A 22875-nucleotide genomic window follows, 5' to 3' on the forward strand; every position below is an offset into this window, starting at 1 on the left:
AGGAAGAATGTACTGTGCATTTTGATTGCACCTAATTCTGTCTCTCTTTGAACACCCCCACATATCCATAAATATATTTGATGTGTGAGTGGATAAGCTGAAGCCCTTCTTCCTTCAGGCGCTCCGTGCCACAGGGAAAGAGCAGCCAGTGTTGAATCTAGCCTGTCTGCAGTAATGTTGCCATCAGGGCCTGGGATTCTCTGTATTTGGTGGTTCCTCTGGCATGCTGAGGAATGTTTTCCATTAGTCCCCAGTTGTGGTCTGCATCTGAGGCTCTTTCTGTAGGTAAATTCAGTAACAGGTTTTCTCTCACAAGATTCTGACTGATTCTGAGTGTATGGTCTTCATTTGATTCATGTTGATTTAGCTGAGTTGTCCCATCTAGATCTAGGCTACTTTTAAAGCCTCGGATTGCTGTTCTTCAGAGTTCAGATACTCAGGCTTAACCTGAGATATGAAAACTCAAAATTATTCTGGTGTCCTTGGGACAAGTTATTTTTTGAGTCATTTATGGCCATTTCTGGTGTGTGTGGGGGGAGGGAGGAGGAGGTTGCAGTGGAGGGAGAATCCTTAGAAAAGAACTCCCTGAGGGTGTTTACTTCCCCACCTACTGCAGGGAGTTACACCATGACTAAACTAATCTTGTGTGTGTATCAAGTAAAAAGAATATTGATTGCTTTCAGCTGCCTGAACAGCTTTCTATTTTCTTTAATTGTCTTTGAGGTCATTGATAGAACATCTTTTTTTTTTTTTTTTTTTTTTTTTGAGACAGAGCCTCAAGCTGTCCCCCTGGGTAGAGTGCCATGGCATTACAGCTCACAGCAACCTCCAACTCCTGGGCTCAAGCGAGTCTCCTGCCTCCGCCTCCCAAGTAGCTGGGACCACAGGCGCCCGCCACAGCGCCTGGCTATTTTTTGGTTGCAGCCGTCATTGTTGTTTGGCGGGTCCGGGCTGGGGATTCGAACCTGCCACCTTAGGTGTACGTGGCTGGCGCCTTAGCCGGTTGAGCTATAGGCGCCGAGCCGATAGAACGTCTTTTAAGCTTTGCAGCTTGTACTTTGAGATTGCAGGCAAATAACTATAGATGTGACAGTAATTCTAAGCAAAGGAACATGAGCTTATAAACTTTGGCTAATTTTATTATTCACTTGGAGACCAAGATAGAATTTCTCTGAGTATCTATTGCAAGCAACAAAAGCACATTTTATTATTAGTAGAGGCATCAGAACAGGAGCATCATCAATGCAGTGCAGCAATTATTTATTGATTGTTGCAGTGGCCTTGCACAGTTTCTGGCAAAAGTAGATGCACAAAGTTTGTCGAACTGAAAAACTTGTGCTGTGCTTGAAGTGCTGGAAGGAGTGTTGTGGTGCAGGGCTCCTTTCATCCCTTTTCTTTCTCTTCTTCCTTCTTGTGTCCTGCTATATTCATTCTCTACCCCCTACTGACTGTCACACACATTTTGTAAAAAATAGCTGTGAGGGTAGCTCAGGGGGTAGTAGAGAGACAGCTATGGTTGCGTTGCTGAGAAGAAGCCATTCCCAATCTTTGACCTCTCTTCTCAGCCCTGATGCTCACAAATTCTGTACCTGTCTTGCCATTTCTTGCTCTCATGTTCCTCCTATCCCCTTGCCTTGTATTTGGCCACTTTGTTACAGCTGGTAGGACAGAACGGCTATAGGCAAAGAGTGATAAATGGTTGGACCTGAATAATAAAAGAAGGAACAAAAGATCCATGCCCGTTTAACCATTGGCTTCTCTATATTTAATGCCTCCTACAACAATAATTGACTGAATAATTGTTCCTGTTCCCCAGAGTTTCAGTTAGGAAACTTGGACATTGTTTTAACTTAAAGATTAAAATAATTATTATTTAAAACCAAAGAGGCAGACTCATGCCTACTTAATGATTTAGAAACCACACTGAATTCCAGAATCCTGTTCACAATAAGAATACCCTGCCTGCACTGTCTCACCCTGTCTTGTTGCAGACATGCTCAGCAGCATCCAACAAATTCAGCAGAGTTCGCCACTAGTGGAGCCATAAGCTCTAGTGAAGGGCTGGGTATAGGGTGCAGGCAGAGAGTAGTGTAGCCTCACTTCTCAAAGCAGCAAAGCTGTGGCAGAGGGGAAATAGTTGGCGAAGTAAGAATGAGGAGGCAGTGATGGTACTTGGTAAAACAGTTTCTAAAACTCCCCTGCAGGTAACTGGCCAAAGCTGTTGCTGCGACAGTTTATTTATTCTTTTATTATTATATTTTTTAGAGACAGGATCTCATTCTGTCACCTAGGCTAGAGTGCAGTGGCCTGATCATAACTTACTACAGCCTCAGCTTTCCCAGTAGCTGGCATCCCACTGGCCTATTTATTCTGTTATACAGCCAAGAGTGTGGAGTGTCAGGGCAATCACTGTCTGGTTCTGCCTTGCCTGTGCAGCTATAAGCTTAGTAAGGGGGGAGGGTCATCTTCAGCAGCGTGTTCCTGTACCCAGTACATGGAAGGGGCGTACAGGTTGTCGAATTGAACTGAAAGAAGCTCCTGCCTTCAGAAATCTCCTGGCCTACCAAAGCCCACCCCAGGTGGGCTTTTGGGGTCCTCTCTAAAAACAGTTCCCAGTACCCCTGAGGTTGAGACCTACAGCAGCCTCTCTGAAAATGTCCAGAAGTAAAGTAAGGACAACCCGACAGACCTTTGGACATCTCACCCCCAGGTGTTAACCTATTCCCACAGATCAAATACTTAGCCATTTCAGGCATATGGGGCTAAGTAACAATGTGCAGAGTTGCAAGTCCCTTTCTAAACCCTCTTATTCACTAAAGATCCTGTCTAGCTCCTGCAGCTCCATATCGTGTTACTTTCTGTGGGAGTGAAAAGGCTCTTCCCTTCCAAGTGAATGCAGATCAAAACTTGTTGGTGTCCCTGTGAGAATCTTCTTGGTGCCCAATAGGGTAGGAAAACTCTTTTTTCATCTCGGCACCTGTAGTGCAGTGGTTAGGGCACCAGCCACATACACCCAGGCTGGCGGGGTGGAATGCGTCCTGGGCCAGCTAAACAACAATGACAACTGCAACAACAACAAAATAGCCAGGCGTTGTGGCAGGTGCCTATAGTCCCAGCTACTGGGAGGCTGAGGCAAAAGAATTGCTTCAGCCTAAGAGTTTGAAGTTGCTGTGAGCTGTGACGCCACGCCACTGTACCGAGGGTGACAAAGCGAAACTCTGTCTCAAAAAAAAAAAAAAAGGAAACCCTTCTTTGCTGTCTGGCAAAACTAGAAACCTAGTTCATTGTAAAACATTACAATTGTGTCAACTGTCAGGAATGTGAACAGTCACGGCTTCAACCGCCACGTGCCAGCAAGCAGCAGACATTTGAAGAAGGGAGGGGATTAAAAAAGGAACGGAACTAAATTCCCAAATATGTACTATAAGAATTTATGGAAATAAGAGAACCTTTTCATTTTCTTTTTTGGGGAAGAAAACTAAATTTACCTCAGGAAGGGAGGGAGTTCTGTAAGGAAGAAGCCAAAGCAAGTTTTCTTCACAGACTCCCTTTCCCACACAGACTCCCACGTGGCGCTTGCTGTGGCCCTTAATTCTGAAAAACCAAGGCAACCATTTTCTTAGCAACCAGGGAGCCAATCAGAAACCCAACAAAACCCACCCCATTTAAAATAAAGCCATCATCATAGGCACTATCCAGCTGGTTGGAAAGGCAAAGCAGACTTATTAAGGGAGCCATCTTTGTTTTAGTGAACTATTAGGGGACTTTTTTGATTCCCTAAATGTTTTGGTATTGTCGGTAGCATGGGGTGGGGTGGGTGTTAACTGTCACAGCCACCCTGTAGAATTAATACCTCACTTCTAAGGATTATCATTCTGATAGCTTCTCAAAGTTACACCCCTTAAAAAGCATCCTCTTATATCAAGGTCCTTGGAATTTCATAATTCTAGCTATGATATGATACTTGCTTGAGGAGAGCTTTGGTACCCCTGGTCTCATGCCTAGATTATAACTACCCAGGTGAGTGGCTCTATGTCTTTGATGTCTAATTATTCTTTTAAACTTTTGCTTTGTAACTGACCTTGGAGATCATCTCCAGTGATCTTTCTGTCTGTATCAGAACCCCAGTTCTGGGGAGCACCTTAGGGCAAGAAGACATCCATCAGACTGGGCCCCACGCTCCTATTTCTACTTTATCTAGAGCAGTTTCTGGTTTATTTTATATATTGAGACTCACCTGAGATCTTGTTTGAAAAAACACATTCTGCTTCTAAAAGAGACAGTGAAGATAAGACAAAAGAAGGACAGAAAGAAAAAGAAAAGCATGAGGACCTGGGGAGAGAAAGAGGAAGAAGCTATAGAAAGAAAGAGATAAGTAAAGGAGGAGAGTTGGAAAGGGAGAGAGTGAAGGAGAAAGGAAGAGAAAGAACAAGGGAGGGAGGGTCCTGGGGGAAGGAACGTGGTTTGTGTTCCTAACTCAGATTTGAGTTGTGAATTCTGGGCATGGACAGTTAGCTGTGCTTCTTTGAGAACGAAATAGAGGCATTTCATAGGGTGACTTGGCTGACAACACTGATATGCCCATGAAAATAATAATGATAGCACGTAGTTCTGTGGCATTTATTATATGCTAGGATGTATGTACACTTTATATTTTAGCTCATTTAATTCTCATAGCAAATCAGAGTAACTTGCCCAACGTCTCATAACTATAAGTGTCTGAGCTGGCATTTGAACCTAGACTTGTCTGACTTCAAAGTCTGTGATTTTGATGGCTTGTCTGATAATAATTTAATAATATGATATATAATGTAATGCCTACCATTTTTTGAGGACTTACCTTATACCAGGCACTGTGCTGAGTGCTCTACACATACCAATGTTGAATCTTTAATCCAACTCATATAACTTCATTAAATGAGGTTATAGCAGCAATTCCAACCTTTTTGGAACTATTTTCATGGAAGACAATTTTCACTGGATTGCCTGCTTCACTGCCTGCTTTGTCACCTGGTTCCTAAGTTTTACAGAAGACGATTTTTCCACAGACCAGGGATGAGGGTTGGGGTGGGTGGGGAGCTCTGTGGTCCAGCTCTTACTAGGCTGCAAACCATGGCCCGGGGTGGGGACCACAGGTTATAGGATTCATTAAGTCCTATAACCTATAAAGCAGGTGCACTGTTCTACAGCTGAGTCATCGGAAGTCAGTCAGTCAGTTGCCTTGCCCAAGGTTTCACAATGTCTACCTTGTAAGCACTAAAGCCAGCTAAAGTCAAGGAGTCAGAGCTGAGAGGCCAGGCCCTAACCACTGTGCTCTACTCCTGTACTGACAGGCTGAGTTTTATTTATAACTAGATCGTTAACAGGGAAGTGACCTGTACTGATTATACCTCCTCTGTACCTTAAAGAGAAAGAATACTGAAGGAAAACACTTAGGAATGTGAGCACTCCAGGGAGCTTTATTCTCATGTTAATAATAGTGGTAATGACCCGTGAGGATTAATAGTGTGTCCTCTTCCTTTTTCTCTCTGTGCTTGAGGGGCCATCTTTGTTCTTTACTTACTACAGAACTGGAAGAGTCTCAGAGAAAGTGCCCACCATGCTGGTATAAATTTGCCAACACTTTCCTCATCTGGGAGTGTCACCCATACTGGATAAAACTGAAAGAGATCGTTAACTTGATAGTTATGGACCCTTTCGTGGACTTAGCCATCACCATCTGCATTGTCCTGAATACACTGTTTATGGCAATGGAGCACCATCCTATGACGCCGCAGTTTGAACATGTCTTGACTGTAGGAAACCTGGTAAGATGGAGCACTGACTCCTGGTGTTATGGTTTCAATGTGTTTTGCCTATAGCACATCTTTTTCTGGTACTGAAAGCTGGAGTTTAATTGAAAAGAAAGTACTAGTTAATTGGAGGACAAATGCTTCCACACATGTCACGGCACCAGCCGCTCCTGCTCACTATTGTGATCCCTTGGCTGTTTCCTCTTTCTGCAGAACTTTGAAGACGTCATCTAGGAGCTATTGGCAGAAAACCAACCATGGTGACTGAATGGGAGGCATGGTACAGTGGGTTGCTTTCAGCAACCTGAGCCAAGGACTTCTGGATTTTTTTCTCATTCTGTGTCTCACATTGACTCCTGCATTGCTCTAGCAAATCACTTCGCCTTTCACCTTAAGTAACAACCACCACAAAATAGGCCAGCTCTTTTAGGAGGTTAAATGTAACTGTAAATTTACCTCCTTTGCTGGGTCTTAATTATCCATATAGAAACCATTTATGGGACATTTTCAATTCTAGGCTGGTTTTCCCCTCTCATCCACTTCTGGGCCATCATCTAGTTTCTACCATTAGTTGATCTGTGCCAAATTTACTTTAACATTAACTTAAGTCATATATTTAATTTATTATATTATTTAAAGATAAGTATGTTGTTTTAAAAAAATAGATTACTAGTATATTCTGAAGTCATATAGTTATGATTTGATGATTATCTGTTTTACTTTATTATAAAAATCAGGAGTTGATTGAATTTTGGTTTTTCATTTTATTTTTTTAATGGGAAAGAGGTGAGGAACTTCCATGTCCTTCCTGGGACCCACCATGTGTTCAGAAGCTCCGAAGTTTTGATAGACAGTAAAGAAATAATTGGAAAGAATCATCTAGATCATCTGGGCCTCAAAATTCCTTAGGAGTTGCACCACAGACAAGTTCAAATCTAGCTGTTACCACTTAATTTGAGCATGATCTCTGCCTAATGTTTCTTGCATACCCACACACGTGCGTGCTCTTTCTCTCACACACACACAGTTTCAACCTTGTGTCCTATTCATACACTATTAAAGTATTTGTAATATCGTTTTTAGTTCTTACTCTGAAAACACATGGCAAAGGGATCCTTTATCTGGTTAAGCCTTGCCACCTATCGTGTTCCCTGGTGTACATCTGAGGTGATCTGTGATCTCTCCAGGCTCCATGTCTGGCATTGGTGACACACACCAGGCTCACTGTTGCCATGTCCACCCTGTGCCGCAGCCCAACAAGATATCTATAGTCTTGAAACAGGACATTCCCCAGGTCTAGCTGTGAAAGGTGCCTATGAGTGGGTACACTATGTAACCTATCGTGCAGAATTTTAAACCAATCAACAATATTGTATAGATAGAAGCTTTTATTTTGGTAGCTAATATTTAAGTAACAAGAAATATAGCTTGGTAATTTTTATTAATGATGGTGGTAGATTATTAATTTAATTAACGATGGTGTCTTCCCTCTAGAGTTTTTTTCTCATTGTGTTAAAAAGTCTTTACTTTCCCTTGCTTTTTACACAATCAGTCCTCGATTTTCAAGGGCTTTTGAGAGATGTTTTACCTTCCATGAGCAGAACTCCTCTCAGACCAGGGTGACAAATAATGTTATTTTTCTTTCTTAACAATCTACAAAGGATTTAAGGGGATACCTAAATTAGAGTTATGAAGACATTGCTCAGAACCATCAGCGAAGAAAGGGAAGAGAAGAGAAGACTGGCAGCTAATATTCAGGGACTCCATAAGACAAGCCAATCCAGAACCTAATTCTAAAATAAGAAAGCACCATGCTGACAAGTTTTCAGGGGGAGAGTCAATGTACACTTATCAATGAAGACGGAGAGTAGTAAATGGCTGGTTGGGAGGGTAAAGGGAAAAATCAAGAATGGTGCCTAGATTTGGGTTTTAGAAGTGGGAGGAAATGGGGATGACTGCATAAGGAACATGTTTGAAGTTTAAAATAAAAAGTTCTCTGTGTCTTTGCACCAAGTGAAGATACAAAGTAAGGCAGTTGGATGTGTACTAGACCTGAGGGAAACTTACATCATGAGTGTATTCTGGACAATACATCTGGAAGCCCAGAGATGTACTTTGCTGCCAGTCAACCCAAAGATGTACTTTCTCTGGCAGTCTGAGTTTGGCAGAAAGAACGCAGAAGTTAGAACATTTTGGTTTGGATTCTTATTAGATATAGTGTAACCTAAAATAATTGATTTCTGTCCAGAAATGTATTGAATGTGTAGTTAGGATAATACCTTGTCATCAGTGGTTGGCAGTATGAAATAAGAACCTATACAGAAGTTTTTGGAATAGTTAAAAGTACATTATCAATCTTAGGAACTGCATTTGTGTGATCAGGAGCAGAATTTTCAAAGGTTTGGAGATTTGAATAGACCCTTTGACTGAACCGAAGGAAAAAATGAGATTGACTGCCTTGTGAAATAGCATACAACCTTATTTTGTGGTTGACAAACTGGTACAAGTTGATCACCCTCAGTAGAGACCTGAAACACAGACTTTAGTGTGAAAACCAGAAAAGTCTCAGACAAACTGGAATGAGTTGGTCACCCGACCTCCTGGCCACCAAGTGCCTAAAGAGCCATTATTTTTCATGGTCACATACTGGGTTGTTTTATTTTTTTTTTCATGTCACATTTGCAGTACACATAGGGCTTTTATCAGATTGAATTTCATTAACTCTGAGGGAGGATCTGCTACAGAACAGGTGCTGATTCACCCCTTTCTAAGAGAGGCACATGCCAAGCCCTTGTCACTTTCAAATGACCCTAAACTTTGTCTGCAGAACCAATTATAGCAGAAGGAGGTGTATGACTTCTCCCCTACCCTTCCCAAGCCCCAGAGTAACCCCTAAGTGAAACACCCCAATCTCAGGGCATTGTAAACTTTATGTGGTGACCTGGCATTACCATTTCTCAGGCCTTTACCCAGTGGGTCATCCACACTAGAAAGATAAGCTGACTTGAATTCAGGATGTTCTGTGAAACAATAGTTCTCAGTCATTTGGGAGGCTGATGACTCCATTATATTCTTAAAAAGTGCTAAAGAGCTTTTGTTTCATGGGTTATGTCTACCACATTTAAAACTAAGAAAATATTTAAATATTTACTGTTTTATTTAAAAATTACATATCATACCCATTATACATTAATAAAAGTAACATTTTATGGGGAAAACTATTTTCTAGGAAAAAATAGAAGAATGGTATTTGACATTTTGATAAATCTCTTTCATGTCTGGCACTATAGAAGACAGCTACTTTATCTCATCTGCCTCTGCAGTCAGTCTGTTATGATATGTTATTTTGATTCAAGCAAAGGAAGGAAAGCTGGCTTCACACAGATATGTATAGTAGTGCCCTCTTCTCCAAGAGGGGTACATTCCAAGACTCCCAGTGGATGCCTGAAACCTATATAGATAGTACCATCCCTATATATTTAATCACTATATGTATAATGATGTTTTGGTCAACAGTGGACCACATGTATGGTGGCCTCATGGATTATCGTGGGGCTTAGAGAGAAACTTGCTATGTGCCACTTTCAGTAATAGTACTGGGACCTTAAGTTTTTCATATGAAAAAAATTATATAAATAAAAATGTACATACCATCTAGTTTACATAACTCTATCATGTTTGCTCAGTGACAAGCAAAGGACACATTTTCCAAACTGTTTTCCCATCATTAAGCAACACATAACTGAACTATGGTTTGTCAGTCTGATAACCAAGAACACTACTAAGTGACTAACTGGGTGGGTAGTATATACAGCATAAATACACTGACAGAGATGACTCGTGTCCTGGGCAGAACAGAGCAGGACAGTGTGAGAGTGTATCATGATACTCAGAACAGCACACAACTTAAAGCGTAGAATTGCTTATTTTTGGAATTTTTCATTTAATATTTTCAGATCACAGTTGACTTCAAGTCACTGAAACCACAGAAAACAAAACTGTAGATGAGAGGGGACTACTGATGTTGACAAAGGAAGGGCCTCATGACTCCTTGTAGAATCTTAGAGGCCCCAAGGATCCTTGACTACACTTTGAGAACTGCTGCATAAGAACATGAATACTAAAAAAAGAAGAAGAAGAACATGAATACTTAGGTTAATATTTGATGACATTCACAGGAGTAACACTGTCACACTGTCTTAGTCATGGATTGCTATAACAGAGTATCATAGACAGGGTAATTTATAATGGACAGGAATTTATTTACAGTTCTGGAGGATGGGAAGTACAGCAGCATGGCGGTGGTATCTGGTGAAGGTATCTGTGTCATCCCATTTTTGAGGTTCAAGGGCCAAAGAAGGCCCATCCTGGAAATAATTATCCTACTCTTGAGATAACATTAATGCATTCTGATCATCTCTTATTAGGCCCCTCCTCCCGATACTGTTGCATTGGGGATCAAGTTTCTAACACATGAATTTTGGGGGATACATTCAACTATAGCAGACACTGATATACAATTGCTGATAAACTGCTTTTCATTTTCTTTTCTTCTGCTTGGTATGTTACAGAGTAAATAAGAGTGGCATCATAGGGATATCCTTAAATCCAGTTCTTAATATTTTAAAAAGTAATTCCTTCACACATATATTTTTATACATACCATGTATTGAAGTAATGTGGTAGCTGACCTCTGTCACAAACAATCTCTGCCAAGTGTCTGAGGCCATTTATCCTGGTGACAGATAACACCATGTAACTATGTCATTGTTGATTTTCCCTTAGGAGCCATGGTTCCTACAGTATGGTATGTTGATTTTCCTTAGGAGCATGGTTCCCACAGAATACAATATAGGTATTCCAAGGTCTGTTAGCCAGTGCTTATTACTGAGTACATTCTCTGTGTTTACGAAGAACCAAGGGGATAACAAACTGAGTCTCTATTTAGTGTAAATGTTAAGCAGGCTAACATTTTTATGTATAAATGGATTTACAGTAAGGAGCAAATGCATGGCAGGGTTTAATAATATCCTGTTTACCCTGAGCTCACTCAAAGGAATATTCCATTTGTGGCTTGGCTTGTACTATGAACTTTGATTTTGCTTAACTGCATCTCTTTGAGGGAATTAATATTTTGTAGTTTTAGAATACTGTACAAACAAACGACTAAAAAAAAAGGAGAAAAAAAATAATACATAGTATCTTCAATTTAGAAAAATGGAAAACCACAGAAAAGTATATGGACACCAAAAATGTAGAGCCTACTTATCAATTTTGATATATTTCCATCATCATTTTATTTTGTTATTGCAATTTATTAACTGAGTATTTTTCCAAATAGTACTATTTGTAAGCCTAGCATTTTTTACCAGTTTTAATTCCATCCTCAGGCTGTGTCTTTGACATTTTCCTTAAACTTCTTTATATGTAAACTTGATAAATAGGAAATTAGAAGTACTAATTTATTAGAATAGTTTTAAATCTATTATTTAAAAATAGGTCCTCTCTTTGAAAACTATAATATTCAGTAAGAGTCTGATGTTGTGTGGTTAGACTACAGTGAGTACATTTGTCTTGTGAAGATGGGCATTCATGGGATTTGACTTCCATACTGCCTGTTTTTTACCTTAGTAGAGCCTACAGGAGACAGAGGCCTTGGGGAACATAGGGTGCTCTATCAGGCAGAAAAGTAGGAGACAGGGAGGGAAGAAGTCATTCTTGCACACAATATATTGCAAATCTGAAACATTTATTATATCATTGATTATCATAGTGAAAAAATCAAAAGGAAGCACCAAAGTTTCCAACAATAAGAAAATTCTTGGAGGGTATATTCCCCACCCCCCAGTAGAATTTTATGCAGACAATAAAAGTGGGAATTAGGAAAACTGTACACCAACTCGGATAGAGTAATGATAAGTGAAAAATAAGACCCAAGATGCTATGTGTTTAATGATTTTACAACTCTGCCAAAACATATATGCATTTGAAAATAACCCAGAAAAATAATATATAACAAAAATAGTTTGAAATTATAGAATTTCCACATTTTGGGCAATATTTTATTGCTTTACAATTTAAAATAAGAATCCCTGTAGCAAATGTCTAGGTTTGATAATACACATAATATTAAATTAGGAAGAATACTGTATTCTTCTAATCAAATAACACAGTAATCTTTTTTTTTAAAAAGCAAACATCCCAAGCATTTGCGTTTAAATGATGGCTGACCCTTTAAAAGGAGTCACCTCATGGTATTGTATTTTTTAACTGTATTCTTGAACAGTGTAAATTGAGTGGGTCTGGCAACAAAGATGGGAACTTGGGGCTGGGGACTTCACTCAAAAGGAAAATAAGAAGATTTTCCTGCATCATGTACCCCTGTACCCTTGGAGCATCAGAGTATTGATGTCCTCAGATGCAGAAGTTAACTACGGTTGGTTGGCTCATGAGGCTTCTTGGTTATGTCATATTCAAAGATAATAATAAGTGCATTTTCTTTCTATTATTTTTTTTTTTTTTTTTTTTTACCTCCTGCATCCCCCTCTTTAGGTTTTCACTGGAATTTTCACAGCAGAAATGTTCCTGAAGCTCATAGCCATGGATCCCTACTATTATTTCCAAGAAGGTTGGAACATTTTTGACGGATTTATTGTCTCCCTCAGTTTAATGGAACTGGGTCTAGCAGACGTGGAGGGGCTATCGGTGCTGCGGTCTTTCCGATTGGTATTCCATGTTTCTCCAATTTCTTTTAACTTTTCCTATCTCCAATTTCTTTTAACTTTTCCTATCTTACAGCTACTAGAAAGAGTTTAGCATAAACTAATTAGATTCTTTAAAAAAATCCTTAGTTGTGGCTTGGCACCCATAGCACAGTGGTTACAGCGCCAGCCACACAGACTGAAGTTGGTGGGTTCGAACCTGGCCCGGGCCAGCTAACCAACAATGACAACTTCAACAACAAAAAAATATCGTTAGTTGTATTTTACTCCCAATTTGGTTGGGTATTTCTTTGTATTAGCTACTGAAATATTGAAATCTTTCCTAAAATACCTAATATAATACTTAATATGTAAGTTAGCTTTCAAGATCAATAAACAAAGAGAAATTTATTTTAGGAAGCTCCTCAGAAAATAATGCTTAATCTAACAGATGAAAACAAAGGACTCCGGCTCGGCGTCTGTGGCTCAAGCGGCTAAGGCGCCAGCCACATACACCCAAGGTGGCGGGTTCGAATCCCCAGCCCGGCCCGCCAAACAACAATGATGGCTGCAACCAAAAAATGGCCAGGCGTGGGGGCGGCCGCCTGTAGTCCCAGCTACTTGGGAGGCTGAGGCAGGAGACTCGCTTGAGCCCAGGAGTTGGAGGTTGCTGTGAGCGTGATGCCATGGCACTCTACCCAGGGGGATAGCTTGAGGAGCCGTCTCAAAAAAAAAAAAAAAAAAGAAAAGAAAACAAAGGACTCCCTCAGGCCATTCTGAGGCCTAATTTAGGTTTGCTAGTGAACCCATTTTTTTTATCTGAATATCTCCCTGGCTTGGCAAGAATTTCTCCTTGATCAAAGATGGCTATCTTCATTTCTTCTATCATGGTGGCTCTTTCCAGAAAATGAAAATATAATAATTTTTTTTATGCAGGTACACCCCAACTTAGAATTGTTCAACTCATGGTTTTTCAATTTAACGATGTTATGAAAGCCATGCAAATTCAGTAGAAAATATACTTCAAGTATGCATACAACCATCCTGTTTTCACTTTTATTACAATATTCAATAAGTACCTGAGATATTCACTTCATTATAAAATAGGCTTTGTGTTATATGATTTTGCCCAACCATAAGCTAATATAAGTGTTCTGAGCATGTTTGAAGTAGGCTGAGCTAAACTACGGGGTTTGGTAGGTCAGGTGTATTAAATACATTTTTTGACTTAAAACATTTTCAACTTAGGATGGATTTATTGAGACCTAACCCCATCATAAGTTAAGGAGCATCTGTAGTATCTTAATTAGTTGTCAAACATCAGCCTTATTTTCCATTCCATTAGCTAAGGAGTTTTTATCAATAATGTGTTCTAAGAACTTAATGTTTAAATCACTAAAATGACTCTGAAAGAATAGCTAATGATATCCTCAAAACAATTGTTCGTACATAGGCTAAGTGAGGTCCTGATTAAGTCCCTCAAAGTACTGAGTGACCTTGAGGGTATTCCAGTCAGACAAAGGTCACTACTAGTACACGAGAACTGGCATGAGAAAGGGCTTAGGTTTTTCTCTCTGTATTGGGAAAATACCCAAGTACTTGCAACTACAAAGATTTAAAAGATTTCCATTGGGATATTCAGCAGTTCTAAGAAAGAGAATTGGAATAGAGTGAAATTATTTGTAAAACAAATTTCACTCACCTCAAGTCACAAATAATATCTGCCAAGTTTCTGGAACCTCTGCTTGCTACTCTTTGGCTAGGATCCAGCTCACGGTAGATTTTTTTGAGAATAGTTCTTATTATCTAGATGGCAAAAGGAAAGATTGAGAAATAAAAGCCTTAGAACTAGTATTTTTAATAAGTTAAAAGACAATCAGTGGGAAAAAAAGAGTGGCCCAGATATATATGCATAAGGAAACTACCTGGTGGACTTCAAGCTCTCAGATAAGACTGAAGTTTTCAGTTAAAATGTTCAAATCAGTGCTGTTGCCACTTACCAAATTTCCTACTACGTGGTATGTTAGTTGTTAGCTTATGACATCTAATGATGATCTTATTACTGTAAGTCCATCAGCCAAACTATCATGACCTTTATGCATAATAATTCTCAGGCTGGTAGCCAAGACCTTGTAATAAATTATTACAGAATCTAGAAATTTCATGATTGACAAGTACCAAAAGTTCTGTCATCTGAATTCATAACAGTATAGGCCCTTTTCATGAGCTGTTCGATATATATGGAACCTCCCCAATTTGGGAGTAGTGCTTTTCCTCTAAGTTATTCCAAGCATATCTCATAGTTTCATATCAGCTATTGGTTATTTACTGGCAAAAGAAATACTTAGAATTTTTAAATGTTTGCATTTTTAAGGACATCAATTTTTTTTTCACTGTCCTTACCATACTAATCTTTTGGTTTCCTACAAATCACATTTTCCTTGACTTGTCCTTTGAGAAGTCAAGGAGAAAAAAAAATCAATAGGAAAGGGATGTGTTCATGTATGAGTTTTTATAAAGTAGATTGGCTCAGGGGGCGGTGCCTGTAGCTCAGTGAGGAGGGCGCCAGCCCCATGTACTGAGGGTGGCAGGTTCGCACCCGGACCCAGCCAGCTAAAACAGCAGTGGCAACTGCAACAAAAAATAGCTGGGCGTTGTGGCAGACACCTGTAGTCTCAGCTTCTTGGGAGGCTGAGGCCAGAGAATCACTTAAGCCCAAGAGTTGGAGGTTGCTGTGAGCTGTGACACCACAGCACTCTACCGAGGGTGACAAAATGAGACTCTGCCTCCAAAAAAAAAGCAGATTAACTCAGGATTAATACAGGAAACTAAGATAACATTCTTGATTCCTAGTTCTAAACTTTTCACTTACTGTAAAATTAATCAGTTTTCCCTTATCTATGCCTCAGTTTCTCCCCTTTTAGCCTGAGACACTATTAGAAAGTCCTGGGAATTTGCAAGGGTGCTCAATAAATTTAATTTGAACTCACTAAATATTTTTTTGTTTTTATTTTAGCCATGTGGTGAGAAAGATTGAATATCATTTGTTTTTGTTTGTCTTATTTTTCCTTAGCTCCGAGTCTTCAAATTGGCCAAATCCTGGCCCACCCTGAACATGCTAATCAAGATTATCGGAAATTCAGTGGGTGCCCTAGGCAACCTGACCTTAGTGCTGGCGATTATAGTCTTCATCTTCGCCGTAGTGGGGATGCAACTCTTTGGAAAAAGCTACAAAGAGTGTGTCTGCAAGATCAACCAGGACTGTGAACTTCCTCGCTGGCATATGCATGACTTTTTCCATTCCTTCCTCATTGTCTTTCGAGTGTTGTGCGGAGAGTGGATTGAGACCATGTGGGACTGCATGGAGGTGGCAGGCCAGGCCATGTGCCTCATTGTCTTTATGATGGTCATGGTGATTGGCAACTTGGTGGTTAGTACTAATTTGTAGATATTTTTGTTCCTTGTCCTGAATATCCTGCCCTTCATTGAGCCAGAAGCCCAAACTGTTTAGTCTTTCTGCTGCCTCCCATGTCTGTTAATTTTTATTTTCTTGACCCAGGAATGCTAAGGTACAAATTAAGGAGAGGACCCTGGTATTTGCAGAGTACCTACTTAGTGATGACCCACCATAACCCGTCAACCTCTTTTCATAGTTAAGAAAACAAACTCAGCAAAGTTAAGAGATATTTTTGTATTTAAACCTAGACTTCGGGCTAGGCGCCTGTGGCTCAAGTGGCTAAGGCGCCAGCCACATACACCTAAAGTGGCGGGTTTGAATCCAGCCCAGGCCTGCCAAAAAACAACAATGACAGCTGCAACCAAAAAATAGCCAGGTGTTGTGGCGGGTGCCTGTGGTCCCAGCTACTTGGGAGACTGAGGTAGAAGACTCACTTGAGCCCAGGAGTTGGAGGTTGCTGTGAGCTGTGATGCCACAGCACTCTACTGAGGGAGATAGCTTGAAGCTCTATCTCAAAAAAAAATAAAAAATAAAATAAACCTAGACTTCAGAGTTTGTACTCTTTCAACTATTAACACAAAAAACTTCCTTTTTGAACCAGGATTTCTCTATCTTGGCACTGTTGATTCTTTGTTGTGGACATCCTATGCATTGTAGGAATTAGCAGCATCCCTGGTCTCTACCTACTAGATGCCAATAGCATCTCCTGAGTTGTGACAACCAAAAATATCTCCACATATTGCCAGATGTCCCCAGATATTGCTAGATGTCCCCTGGGAGGCAAAATGGCCCTCTATTGAGAACACTGATCTAAACCATCTTAGGGTTTTATTTAATTCGTATAAGCGCCAAATCGCTTTCTTGCTTTACTCTCCTGTCCCCCTGCTCTCTTCAACCTCTGTATGTAGAAGGAGTCACCAATGGAGATTTTAACACCTTGCTCCTCAAAGTGTGCTCTGATCACTTGAGAATGTGTTAGAAATGCAGAATCTTAGGCTCCAACCCAGAGCTACTAGATCAGAATCTGCATTTTTAACAAGCTCCTCCAGTGATTCGTATGCACAGTAAAGTTTGAGAAATAATGACTTTACAGATCATGCCCCCCAAATCCCACTTGCAAGTGTAGAGCAAGGATGGGAAGATGGCAAGCTTCTGTGATCCTTTACAAGCTCATCCACATTAGTTCTCTTCCCTCTTCTGCCATAAAAAAGCATGCCAGAAGTTACTCACTCACTAGCTGAACAGGCTACTGCTGGCCTGTTCTTTCATTTGACCTATTCTGATAGCTATAGTGGTGTTTCCCCAGTCCCTTCTGCTCTCTCTTCCTAACTGCCTTTCCCTCTAATTCTCTTGTGCTTCAGTGAATACAGCTGCTGCCTCTGGTATGATGAGGTCAACATTTCCAACCCTGACCTGGCCACCTTTTCTCCACTCTCCTATTCTCAGTTGTCTCAAGGATATCTCCCTGTGGCTGTCTTTACCTAAACACTTAATAGCTATTATCTCTGAAAAATGAGCTACTAACTTTACCCCATGATGACCCCCTGCCAGGTTCCCCTCTCATTAGTCCCTCTTCCCATCTGGTTTCTGGGAACCTGTAACTTTGGAGTCATCTTCCTCTTTTCTCTCCACTCTCAGAAAATATCTGATGTGTCTTACATACATCTTTCTTTATAGCAGCGGTTCTGAACCTGTGGGTTGCAACCCATAGGAACTGTATGAAAGGGCCATGGCATCAGGAAGGTTGAGAACCACTGCTTTATAGTATGTAAGATCTGCCCCTTCCTTTGTGTTTTGTAATCCATCCAGTATTTCTAAAAGAGTACTCTCAAACCCACCTGCGTCATAATTAGCTGAGTTTCACTCATTACAAAAGACCAGGTCCCAAACCATACACCAGATCTTCTGAATCAGAATCTCTTCAGGGTGGGCCAAGAAGATATGTATTTTTAACAAATATGCATACCCCTTTCCCTGTGAGATTCTTATGCATGCTGAATTTGGGATTTCTGTAGCCTAATCCAAACTCTTACCAACTCATGCAGGTAACAGCATCCTGACTCCTAGCCCCTCTCCCCCCAACCCCGCATATGTAGCTAGTAGGAATGACTTCCTCAAATCTTTGTACTCATCTATGACTCCTTTACTCAAGAACCAGTGGTGGATCTAATTAAATAAGATTCAAATCCCTCAGCCTGGCCTTTAGTACTCGCTCCAGCTCACCCCCATTTTACCAGCTATATTCCTTTTTAATTTTGCAAATGCCCCAGATAATGTGAATACCTAAAGTCATTTTTGTGTTCACCTTCCCACTCTGCACAAACTGCTATCTCCACCTAAAATGTGTGCCTTACTCTTCTTCCAAAGTATGACAAAGTAAAAACCAAGTGTAAATCAAGAAGTGAGCACCTCTCCCACTTCTCAAAAGTAAATCTTAGTAGAAATAAACTAATATTAGTGTTCAATGTAGTAAAATAGGAAGTTAAAATAAAGCTTTTGTCTGATGCCTTGACAGTTGGCTATATAGCAGAACATGAAAGTCACCATCAGTATCTTGTTAAAGCTATTTTATTTATGTATTTATTTATTTTTAGAGACAGGGTCTCTCCCTATCACCCAGGCTGGAGTACAGTAGTGTCCTCATAACTCACAGCAACCTCAGACTCCTAGGCTCAAGTGAGCCTCCTGCTGCAGCCTCCCGAGGAGGTGGGACTGCAAGCACAGGCCATCACAACCTGCTAATTTTTACCTTTTTTTTTTTGTAGTGGCAGTGTCTTGTTATGTTGACCAAGGTGATCTTAAATGCCTGGCCTCAAGCAATCCTCTTGCCTTACCCTCCCAAAATGTTGGGATTATAGATGTGAGCCACGGCATCTAGCCATAGAGCTATTTTATTTTTCTAAATGTTAGAAAACAAACAAAATTCATTCTTAAAATAAGATGACATGAAGTATATTTCAGTGCTGCCTGCTTGATGTGCTGTATGAAAGTGTACTTCTTAAAGGCTAATTGTTGCTAACAGTGATACCCTAAGATATCTGTAGCTCAAGGACACATGGCGGTGTACTCTGTGGTCTTTCTCAATAGCGCTTATTGTTTATATTTTGGGGTAATTTTCTTCCAAAGTGGATATGGCCTTTGCTTTTTCTGATTATAAAAGAAGTAATATATTTTGGAGTATATATGTGTGTGTGTGTATACATATATGCATATATGTATACATATATGCATATATGTATACATATATACTTATATACACACATATGTAAAAACTATAAAAGAACCAAGAAAAGTGGTGCTAAACTCCTGTATTACAAGCAAAACCAGGCTCAGTGCCTGTGGCTCAAGTGGCTAAGGTGCCAGCCACATACACCTGAGGTGGCGGGTTCGAATCCAGCCCAGGCCCGCCAAACAACATTGATGGCTGCAACCAAAAAATAGCCAGGTGTTGTGGTGGGCACCTGTGGTCCCAGCAACTTGAGAGGCTGAGGCAGGAGACTCACTTGAGCCCTGGAGTTGGAGTTTGCTGTGAGCTATGTTGCCACAGCACTCTACCCAGGGGGGACAGCTTGAAGCTCTGTCTCAAAAAAAAAAAAAAATACAACCAAAACCAAACAAAATTCCCCCTTGGTGACATAAGTATTTAAAATACTATGTACACAAATGCAATCCCATGGAACCTTTTGAGTCTGTCACATAAAGTCTGTTGGCTTCCCGTTTGCAGCCCTTCCTAAGTCAACAGATAACTTTTCCTAATATCATTCTACTTTTGCTCCTTTTTTCCGTTACTGCTGGTACAGGTGTTGAACCTGTTCTTGGCCTTGCTCCTGAGCTCCTTCAGTGCAGACAACCTGGCAGCCACGGATGACGATGGGGAAATGAACAACCTACAGATCTCCGTGATCCGCATCAAGAAGGGTGTGGCCTGGATCAAGGTGAAGGTGCATGCCTTCATGCAGGCCCACTTCAAGCAGCGTGAGGCTGATGAGGTGAAGCCTCTGGATGAATTATATGAAAAGAAGGCCAACTGTATTGCCAACCACACTGGTGCAGACATCCACCGGAATGGGGACTTCCAGAAGAATGGCAATGGCACAACCAGTGGCATTGGCAGCAGCGTGGAGAAATACATCATTGATGAGGACCACATGTCCTTCATCAACAATCCCAACTTGACCGTGCGGGTGCCCATTGCTGTAGGCGAGTCTGATTTTGAGAACCTCAACACAGAGGATGTTAGCAGCGAGTCAGATCCTGAAGGCAGCAAAGATGTAAGGTCCCAACCTAGAAACCAACTTTGATCCTGCGTGAGAGCAAATGGGGCTCTGTCAGCCCTAGGGATTTATTAGCCATAGGCTTAGTAGAGCAATTCTGGAATAGCGAGTTCACTTTGAGAATTATCCCCACCACCCCACCCCCACCACCCCTGTATCATTCTAGGCCTTTCCTAGGTGACGTAGATTCCTGAGGTAGTTCTGGGTATAATGCTGTCACCTCTGGATCATCTAAGTGACAGACTAGAGTAAACCCTCAAATACTTCCCTACTATTAATCTGGACCATATCCCGGAAACCAACATGCAGCCGTGTTGGGGGCATCACTGTATTCTGTGAATGGGAGTCTTTTTTGTTGGTAGTGGTTGTGGATTTTGGGGGGGACTATTTATTTATTTTGAGATAGGGTGTTGCTCTGCCTCCCCAGCTAGAGTGCAGGATTGTCATGATAGCTCCCAGAAACCTCAAACTCCTAGGCTCAGGAGTTCCTCCCTCCTCATCCTCCTGAGTACCTGGGACTACAGACATGCACCATTGTGCCTGGCTAACTTTTCTATTTTTAGTAGAGATGAGGTCTCACTCAGGCTGGTCTTGAACTCCTGACCTCAAGCCTTGGCCTCTCACTGTACTAGGATTACAGGTGTGAGGCACTGCACCCAGCTTTGTGAGTGGCTTTTGGTGTTATGCCCCATTCCAACAGAAGTTATGGGGGCCCTGTAGTTTGCCCATCACAGTTGTAACAGGAATTACGGAATAGAATCATAACTGGCACCTCATCCCTCCCAGAGGTAGAGTTACCAGCGTAGCGCAGACCTGTAGTTGTTGCTTCATCTCCCTTTTCCTTGCATATCTAGAAACTGGATGATACCAGCTCTTCCGAAGGAAGCACCATCGATATCAAACCAGAAGTAGAAGAAGTCCCTGTGGAACAGCCTGAGGAATACTTGGATCCAGATGCCTGCTTCACAGAAGGTGATCAGGGGTTGGAAAGGAATGGGCATGTGACCCTCACAGTCTCATAGACACATTGCTGCCAGGGTAATGGTTGGTGAGGGGCGGCTCTGTGGATATCTTCAAGAAATTTGTTCCCCACCCCACCATTCCGAAGGAAGTTTATTCCCCTGTTTGATTCTGACCCACACATATAACAAATTTCCACAAACTTCTTATTGGCTGTTTTCTCTTGGCATCAGCCCATAAGCTTCCATTAGCAAGGCCTATTCTGTCATGGCTGTGCCTGCCTCCTCACTACCATTTTCTCCTCCCTCTCACTGCTTCTTTGTAGGGCATGTTCCTGAATCCAGAGGGCCTTGCCTATTAGCCTTTGCACCATAGCCTCAGCCCCTCTACCCTCTCCATTTCTCAATCAGACATTCTGATTCAGCCACTGTACTCCTGACTGTGTCGTGGAACAGCACTGGGCACCAGGAGGTAGAAGAGAGGGTGGGTCTGGACAGGGCACATTTCTAGGTCTGACGTGCCTCTCCTACTGGTGCCAGGTTGTGTCCAGCGGTTCAAGTGCTGCCAGGTCAACATTGAGGAAGGTCTAGGCAAGTCTTGGTGGATCCTACGGAAAACCTGCTTCCTCATCGTGGAGCACAATTGGTTTGAGACCTTCATCATCTTCATGATCCTGCTCAGCAGTGGCGCCCTGGTGAGGTCCAGGGTAGAGTGTGATAAGGGGTTGGCTGGGGAAGTGTTTAAAGAAACCATTGGGAAAAAACCATATGGGCCCAAGTCCAGTTTCTTTGAAAATACAGACTGGCTGTGGTCTCAAGGACATTGGCATAATAAAGTGCTTTGGGCTGGCATTTTGAGCCTTTGGGATTAAAATCACACTTGCTCACATTCTGATCTTCTTTAGACTCAGCACTGTACCTCTCAAGCCTAGACCCCCTTTTTGTTAGGAAGAGCACACAGATTACCATGTATCCTCACTGCCTGGTTTGCCCCATACTAAGTGACTTTCTGGAATGAACTCCTTTTCTCACTTAATCACCCCAAATCTCTCACTCTTTGTTCTTCAGGAAGGAGGTGATGTTCCTCCACTTACTTTCCCTTCATGGCCACTGGATTTAAGGAAGCCATAGCATTAGCAAACGTTCAGAGTTGGATCTCTGGTACAAAGGTTATTTACATTCTTGTCATCCTAAGTGCTTATCGTTATGAGCAAGATACACAGTGTGCTGAGCACACAGGCTCCTACCCTGCCCAGATGAATTATCTTGACATTTGTATTCATTCTTAGCTGGATTTTAACTGACGACACCTGAACAGGGTCCATTGCAAGGGACTGAGTAGATCTGAGGGTAGCAGGGACTAGAGAGAGTACACACTTTCCTTCTTTTCATAAGAGAAAGGTGAAGGAGGTCAAATTTCGAAGTGTCTTTAAAGAAGTTGGGCACATTCATGTAGTTATAGAGTCAAAGCTTAATTAATCTGGAAGCAAAAATAAATTTGGGAGAACCCCAAATTCAGTGTTAAAGAACCCAACAGTGCCTTCAGAAGTCTTGCTGAATTGAGAGACAGAACAAAGAAAAGCTGAGAGAAGCAGTGATGTGCACTAAGGACGAGCCCAGGATGAAGAGGACAGCTTCCCCAAGGAGGGTCGCCATGTGCACTAAGGACGAGCCCAGGGTGCAGAGGACAGC

At 41.4% G+C, this 22875-nt stretch overlaps 1 protein-coding gene across 1 annotated transcript in view; it reads left to right on the forward strand.

Moving 5' to 3' along the window:
* SCN8A (sodium voltage-gated channel alpha subunit 8) overlaps positions 1-22875 on the forward strand; it is a 138493-nt gene that overhangs the window by 84981 nt on the left and 30637 nt on the right. Inside the window, exons 13-18 of the mRNA XM_023513642.1 lie at positions 5569-5807; positions 12345-12518; positions 15567-15923; positions 19751-20221; positions 21079-21196; positions 21724-21878. Of these exons, the coding sequence (XP_023369410.1) occupies positions 5569-5807; positions 12345-12518; positions 15567-15923; positions 19751-20221; positions 21079-21196; positions 21724-21878 (1514 nt within the window). The remainder of the gene's footprint in view (positions 1-5568; positions 5808-12344; positions 12519-15566; positions 15924-19750; positions 20222-21078; positions 21197-21723; positions 21879-22875) is intronic.

Source organism: Otolemur garnettii, unplaced genomic scaffold (assembly GCF_000181295.1).
Source record: "Otolemur garnettii isolate 467f Iridium unplaced genomic scaffold, OtoGar3 scaffold00043, whole genome shotgun sequence".
NCBI classification, from domain to species: Eukaryota; Metazoa; Chordata; class Mammalia; order Primates; family Galagidae; genus Otolemur; species Otolemur garnettii.